Source organism: Saccopteryx leptura, chromosome 2 (assembly GCF_036850995.1).
Source record: "Saccopteryx leptura isolate mSacLep1 chromosome 2, mSacLep1_pri_phased_curated, whole genome shotgun sequence".
Lineage (NCBI taxonomy): Eukaryota > Metazoa > Chordata > Mammalia > Chiroptera > Emballonuridae > Saccopteryx > Saccopteryx leptura.
The window spans coordinates 382360901-382368403 of record NC_089504.1 but is presented as its reverse complement, the minus strand read 5'-3'; the positions used below and the strand labels follow the sequence as shown (position 1 = coordinate 382368403).

The following is a 7503-nucleotide window of genomic DNA, read 5'->3' as shown; positions in this document are numbered from 1 at the left end:
TCCTCTTCAGACCTCAATAATCTGGACTCTTCAGCCTTTTCTGCTCTTGTTGGGAAAGACTTCTATGTACCTCTTTTGGAGGCTGAGACTGGAGAGAGAGGAGTAAAAGCTGCAGGAGACCAGAGGCCACAGCCACCCCTGCCCACCTCTAAAAGCACAGGCCCCCAGCACTGACCACCGCCAGTAAGGAAGAAACCCACACGACCACACCAGTGTTGGAGAGCATTTTTATTAAGGGCAGCAGAACGGGATTGCAGCATCTTAGAAAGCCTATTCTCTGCCATGGGTGGCAGGGGCAGGGAGGAAAGGGAGGACCAGGCCCACTTTGGTTCGGTTCAGGCAGGTGTGAATTCCTGAGCAGGCTTAGGTCAGTGGTGACAGCTCTCCCCTTCCCTAAAGGACCCAACTATTGTGAAACTGCCAGGGTGCCAGCGTGCTCAAAGCCTGCCTTGAGGGCTCAACAACCAACCACGGCCTCCTTCTCCCAGGGCAAACCATGGCGTACAATACCAGGGCCGAGTCCCCCAAGGGGCTGCTGGCTTTGATACAGGTATCCTCACGTGGTGAACAAAAAAGTAAGGGGTGACAGGCAGGCCAAACTACACTGGTAGAAACATAAAGCAATGGGATAGTTTCCAAAAATGGTAATCATTTTGGATTCAGAGAAGCAACAATGGTGGCTTATTTAGATCATTTCTGACGGATTTTGGCATTTATTAAAATCTGTGAGTGAAGTAAGTCTACCATCATCTTCCTGCTAATGACACAATATGTGGAAATGCCGACCCAGCCCTCCGGACATCTCCAGAACCTGCCTCTTGAGTATCTAGGACTAAAGAAGCTGAGTTAATTGACACACTGCAGGGGCCACGCACCTGGACAACTAAACATTATGCTGCCTAACCTACCCATCACTCCCATTTCTGCACAGGTAAAAAACCAAGCTGTGTTACAGGTCATAAATCCTGGAAAGTCCTCAAGTTTTAGAAATAAATTTAAAATAAAGCAAAGTTTTCTTAAGTCATTTCTCCACAAAATCTAGTACCCCAGAGAGCCAAAAATGGAAGCCAACAGTGGCAGAAGTGTATATAGCGACGCATGGCTTTGGGACCATTGGCTTCCTCTGGGTGTCAGTGACATGTATTCTCTACTATTTCAGTCCCACCTGCTTTGAAAAAGACAGTAACATTCAAATCCTTACAAGTTTATCTGAGGATAAATTCTAAGGTCAATTTTTATTTCTACAAAAAAAGGCAGTCAAAACAATATAAAACACATGTAAAGGATATTATTGAGTGAGCTTCAAGTGGAGCTTGACTCTGCAAAGGCTGTGAGTCCAGAGGGAGAGGGAAGGCCATCTTGTTCCTGGGTCAGTCTGGCTGGTTGTTTCGAAGGAAAAGGCCGGAGGCCAGTCGGGTGCTGCTGACCCCAGACTGGTACTGGCTATAGCCAAGTCCTGCCAATTCCAACCCCGCAAAGGGTCAAACCATGCTGAGGGAGGGCTGAGATGGGGCTGCTGCACTGAGGATTTGGAGAGTGAGCTCCGTGGCACGTTCGGATGGAGCCTGCTGACAGGTGAGTGTGAAATTTCAAATGGATATTCTGGCTTTAGCGTTGTCTGCAATGACAAGCACATCTTCTAAAATGGCTGCAGAGAAGAGCGCCAACCTTTGACCTCAGAAGCCTCTCTGAAGAGAAATTCCTCACACAAGTGCAGCGTCGTCCTCCGGCTGGCAGGCCCTCCCCTGGGGTGGCCACAGACCTGATATTGCAGGGTTTCCCCAAGCAGGCTGGGCCAGGCTGGAGTTCAGTCATCCACAGACATCAGGGTTGACTTTTAATCAACATATTGTGGTATCATTGGTCAGAGTTTTACATAAGAGCTGGGTCTCCCTTTTCACAGCTTTTTTGGGGGGTTGGTAGTGGTGGTGGTGGTGGTGATAGTAGTTATTTGTTTTAAAAATTTTTTAAAAAGATACTATAAATTGGAACCAGGACAATTTGAACAAACTCCCACACTGGGCAGTGCAAGATGAGAGAAGAGAAGCCACCAGACTGGACAGAGCTGTCTCTTCTCCTTTGTGGAGGAGATATGGCATGGGTCTGGGGAAGTGAATGAGTGAAAAATAAACTGAATGCAGGAAAGTGGGAGTTGCAAGGGCAGGGGAAGAAAGGGGAACCACAACCTTTTATTTTAAACCTTAAGGTCTAAATGTAAATCGAATATTTTGGATAAATTGGGACAAGAAAAGAAACACCATTCTTTAAGAGTAGAATGAAGCAGTGATTTTTAAAACAAAGAAAGCAGAACTAGAACATCTTAAATTTTTAATCCTTTCTTTACAGGTTACCTAGATCACTTTTGATTAAGAAAACTGTAGAAAGTTAGTAACTGCCACAAGCGAACACCAGGCGGTGGCACCTGTCAATTTTCCACAGAGTCCTGCTTTGCGGGGTGTCTCAATGCACTGCTCGGGGTCTCTGCTCACACTCGCTGGAATCAATTGTGGCAGATTTTAGTCCACAGGTCGCTTTTCCCCATATTTCTTTGTAAACTCTTCAGCATTCTTACAGAATTTTTTACGGTCCTTAGAGTATTCTTCAGCTAGGTCAGCCCGAAGTGGGTGCTCAGGCTGGGGGTCATTCACCAGTGCTATGAGGGACTGGATTACTGCCAAGAAAAGGAGAAAAGCATTGATGGTTAAAATAGTCTCAGAAAGAGCCAGGCAAGATGTGCAACTCTGACCTGAAACGTATATAATTTTAAACAATGTCACCTCAATAAATTCAATAGCTTGACCAGGTGGTGGCGCAGTGGATAGAGCGTTGGACTGGGATGCGGAAGGACCCAAGTTCGAGACCCCCAAGGTCTCCAGCTTGAGCGCGGGCTCATCTGGTTTGAGCAAAAAAAAGCTCACCAGCTTGGACCCAAGGTCGCTGGCTCGAGCAAGGGGTTACTCAGTATGCTGAAAGCCTGCAGTCAAGGCACATATGAGAAAGCAATCAATGAACTAAGGAGTCCCAAAGAAAAACTGATGATTGATGCTTCTCATCTCTCTCCGTTCCTGTCTGTCCCTATCTATTCCTCTCTGACTCTCTCTCTGTCCCTGTAAATAAATAAATAAATTCAATAAAAAAATTTAAAAATAGGTTGTGGCTGGTTGGCTCAGTGGTAGAGTATTGGCCCAACATGTAGATGTCCCAGTTTTTTTTTTATTGTTGTTGTTTTTTAAAAAGATTTTATTTATTCATTTGAGAGGAAGAAGAGAGATAGAGAAGGGAGGAGGAGCTGGAAGCATCAACTCCCATATGTGCCTTGACCAGGCAAGCCCAGGGCTTGGAACCAGCGACCTCAACATTTCCAGGTTGACACTTTATCCACTGTGCCACCACAGGTCAGGCTAGATGTCCCAGGTTTAATTCCCAGTCAGGGTACACAGGAGAAGCAACCACCTGCTTCTCTACCTCTCCCTCTCCCCCAAACCTTTCTTTTCTCCTCCTACAGCCATGCTTGATTGATTGAGTGTGTGGGCCCCAGGCACTGAGGATGGCTCAGTGAAGCCTTCACCTCAGGTGCTAGAAATAGCTCAGTTGCAAGCATGGCCCCAAATGGGCAGAGCATTGGGATTGCCAGGTGGATCCCGGTCACTTGAAAAAATAAAAAATTTTAAATAATAAAGTGCAATTTAAAAAAAGGTATTCAACTCTGACTCTAATACTGATGTACATCTATGTGCTTCTAAGATATATCTACGTGTCCTAATTTACCCAAAATTCTAACCACCAGCACTTAACTTTCTCTGTGATTAGGAGAAAGTGATGGACAATAAACAGTCAACAGGAGTAACTGTTCAGAATGAGGCCTCCTCCTCCCCCAGGAACCTTCTTGAATGGACACCGTGAGGATGTCCCAACCCCTAATCACTCCTATCCCTCTCTGAACTCTGGAGACTTCAGGCCTGGCACACTCACTGTCTCTCTCTCTCTTTCTCATGCACACATGCAGCTTTTCCAGGGCAGGACTGGGTGATGTTCCAGAACTGCGTTCAGTTCAGCGTAGTTTCAATGAGTATGAGAATGAAGGGTATGAGATAGGCCTGCACCATGTAAATGAGCCCACCCTGAAAGACCCCAAGGACTTTCTGAACCAGCTGAGAAAGGTTCATTTGACCACCTTGTCTAACCACTGGGAAGTTAAGCCCCAGTGGCATCACACTGTCCATTCCAGAGGCAAAAGTTACACTAATGGCTTGGGGTGGGTTCTACAATGCTACCCCAAAGAGCAATAAATCTTAGATATGCTAGAAGGCTAGCCCTGCCTGGATCAGAAAGCTAATGAGGGAATTGAAGGTGGGAGAGGGAGATCAGGGAAAAAGAAGTATGGAAGGTCCAGGAGTCCCATGCCTCCTCAAAGTGGGTGCATGCATCCACCACACCTTTTCATATATACTTCCTCTTACCCCCTGACTTCATCAGGACCAGTTCCCCCAGAATGCTGCATTCCTTCCCATTGCCACATTCCTAGCAAAAAGACCACCTCTCCTCTGGAATGCCAATACCATGGATTCCTTTATCAGGGGCCCATGTTTTTCATGCCAGCATTATCAGGAATGGATTAAAATGCTAGTGCTGAATGAGGGGAACAGCACAAAGTACTCCTGTCCAGGAATCCAAAATACGCCTGCCCCATATCTGCTACCAAATGAGACAGAAGCCATCAAGGGTTCCCATGACCATAGTGGGCACAGGTGAGATAGGGAAATCAAGGCAGGAAAGGGTCACACTGCAGGATAATGGGGCCAAGGCTAAGCAAGGAGGAAGGATGTCTGGGCAAGAAGGGTGGACTGTGAATAGCAAGCAGGAATGAAAGACCTGGAAGTTTCTCTGCAGGTCAGGGCAGTCTCTAATTCAATATCCATGCCACTCTCAAGGACACTATACCTGTAGTATTTCTAACAGGAATCACATCCTGTTAGAGGTATCTTTTTATCTCCTTTCTTTCTTTTTAAAGATTTATTTATTTTTTATTCAGTGAGAGGAGGGGAGGCAGAGAGACAGACTCTCATATGCACCCAATGGGGGACCCACCCCACAAGCCCACTAGGGGGCGATGCCCTGCCCATCTGGGGTTTTGTTCCACCGCTTAGCGACTGACCAAGCTCTTCTTAGAACCTGAGGCAGAGGCCATGGAGTCATCATCAGTGCCTGGGGTCAAACTTGATCCAACTGAGCCATGGCTGCAGGAGGAAAAGAGGAAGAGAGCGAGAGAGCGAGAGAGAGAAGAGAGAAGAGAGAGGGGGGATGTGGAGAAGCAAATGGGCGCTTCTCTTGTGTACCCTGACCAGGAATCGAACCCGGGACATCCACACACAGGCCAATGCTCTACCACTGAGTCAACTGGCCAGGGCTTTAAAGATTTTATTTACTGATTTTACTGGGGGTGGGGGTGGGGAGTGGAGTGAGAAACCAACTCATAGTTGTTTCACTTTAGTTGTTCATTGATTGGTTGTCCTATGTGCCTTGATTGGGCAAGCCAGGCGTTTCAAACCGGTGACCTCAGTATTCCAAGTCAACCCTTTATCCATTGCGCCACCAGCAAGACTATCCACAAGCCAGGCTATCTCTCTTATTTCAAAATGCATCCCTTCTATATTTGATTCTTACCTACCTGAGCAGAAATGATCATAAAGCTATTTTGCTTATTCTTATTTCCCCAACTTCAACCATTGGTATTCCACTATTTGCCATATATCCACATACAGCCTAAATAAAAATTTACTTAATATATTTCTCAAAATTCCACTTTTTTTTTTTTTAACAGAGAGAGAGAGACAGACAGGGACAGACAGACAGGAACGGAGAGCTGAGAAGCATCAATCATTAGTTTTTCATTGCGCGATGTGACACCTTAGTTCATTGATTGCTTTCTCATATGTGCCTTGACCACGGGCCTTCAGCAGACCGAGTAACCCCTTGCTCGAACCAGTGACCTTGGGTCTAAGCTGGTGAGCTTTGCTCAAGCCAGATGAGCCCGTGCTCAAGCTGGTGACCTCGGGGTCTCGAACCTGGGTCCTCCACATCCTAGTCTGACGCTCTATCCACTGCGCCACCGCCTGGTCAGGCTCCACTTTTTAATATAAATGTTCTATCTATCTATCTATCTATCTATCTATATTTTTTAGAAAGAGAGATGAGTAACAACTTGTAGTTGTGGAACTTTTTAGTTGTTCAGTAATTGCTTCTCAAATGTGTCTTGACAGGGGTAAGGGTGGGGGCGGGGGCAGCTCCAACTGAGCCAGTGACACTTTGCTCAACCCAGCAACCTTGGGCTCAATCTAGACAAGCCAGACAAGTACTCAAGCTGGTGACCTCAGAGTTTTGAACCTGGGACCTCAGCCTCCCAGGTCGGCGCTCTATCTGCTGTACAATCACCAGTCAGGCAACATATAAATATTTTAAAAGTAAATGTTAATAACTCAAATGGAAAATCCCTTTTACTTTCCATAAACAAAAGGCATGCATCAACTAAAGGACAAAGAACCCCACGTCGAAACAGTCACACACAAACATTAAAATAAGCAACTAAGGCTACCTCCTGTCAGGTCAAGGGAGGCGAACACACTGGGACACTCTTCCAAACAGAACCGTACAGCTTCTCTAAAACACTGTGCTCAGCTCACAGGCTACGCTGTAGTTCAGTGCACTCCCAAGATTCTCGACCCCTCACATCCAGACACAAGACTGCTCCATTTTCCTTTGTTTTTCTTTTTTTTTTTTTTTGTATTTTTCCACAGCTGGAAACGGGGAGAGACAGTCAAACAGACTCCCGCATGCGCCCAACCGGGATCCACCCGGCACGCCCGTCAGGGGCGATGCTCTGCCCACCAGGGGGCGATGCTCTGCCCCTCCAGGGCGTTGCTCTGCCACGACCAGAGCCACTCTAGCGCCTGGGGCAGAGGCCAAGGAGCCATCCCCAGCGCCCGGGACATCTTTGCTCCAATGGAGCCTTGGCTGCGGGAGGGGAAGAGAGAGACAGAGAGGAAGGAGGGGGGGGTGGAGAAGCAAATGGGCGCCTCTCCTATGTGACCTGGCCGGGAATCGAACCCGGGTCCCCCGCACGCCAGGCCGACTCTCTACCGCTGAGCCAACCAGCCAGGGCCTCCTTTGTTTTTCTTTTCTTTTTTTTTTTTTTCATTTTTCTGAAGCTGGAAACAGGGAGAGACAGTCAGACAGACTCCCGCATGCGCCCGACCGGGATCCACCCGGCACGCCCACCAGGGGCGACGCTCTGCCCACCAGGGGGCGATGCTCTGCCCCTCCGGGGCGTCGCCATGTTGCGACCAGAGCCACGCTAGCGCCTGAGAGGCAGAGGCCACAGAGCCATCCCCAGCGCCCGGGCCATCTTTGCTCCAATGGAGCCTTGGCTGCGGGAGGGGAAGAGAGAGACAGAGAGGAACACGCGGCGGAGGGGTGGAGAAGCAAATGGGCGCTTCTCCTGTGTGC

At 47.8% G+C, this 7503-nt stretch overlaps 1 protein-coding gene across 1 annotated transcript in view; it reads right to left on the bottom strand.

Annotated features, from left to right (window-relative positions):
- Nucleotides 1–712: 712 nt before the first annotated feature.
- Nucleotides 713–7503, bottom strand: part of UBE2L3 (ubiquitin conjugating enzyme E2 L3) — a 54982-nt gene continuing 48191 nt past the window's right edge. Inside the window, exon 4 of the mRNA XM_066365451.1 lies at nt 713–2671. Within this exon, the coding sequence (XP_066221548.1) occupies nt 2517–2671 (155 nt within the window). The 3' untranslated portion in view covers nt 713–2516. The remainder of the gene's footprint in view (nt 2672–7503) is intronic.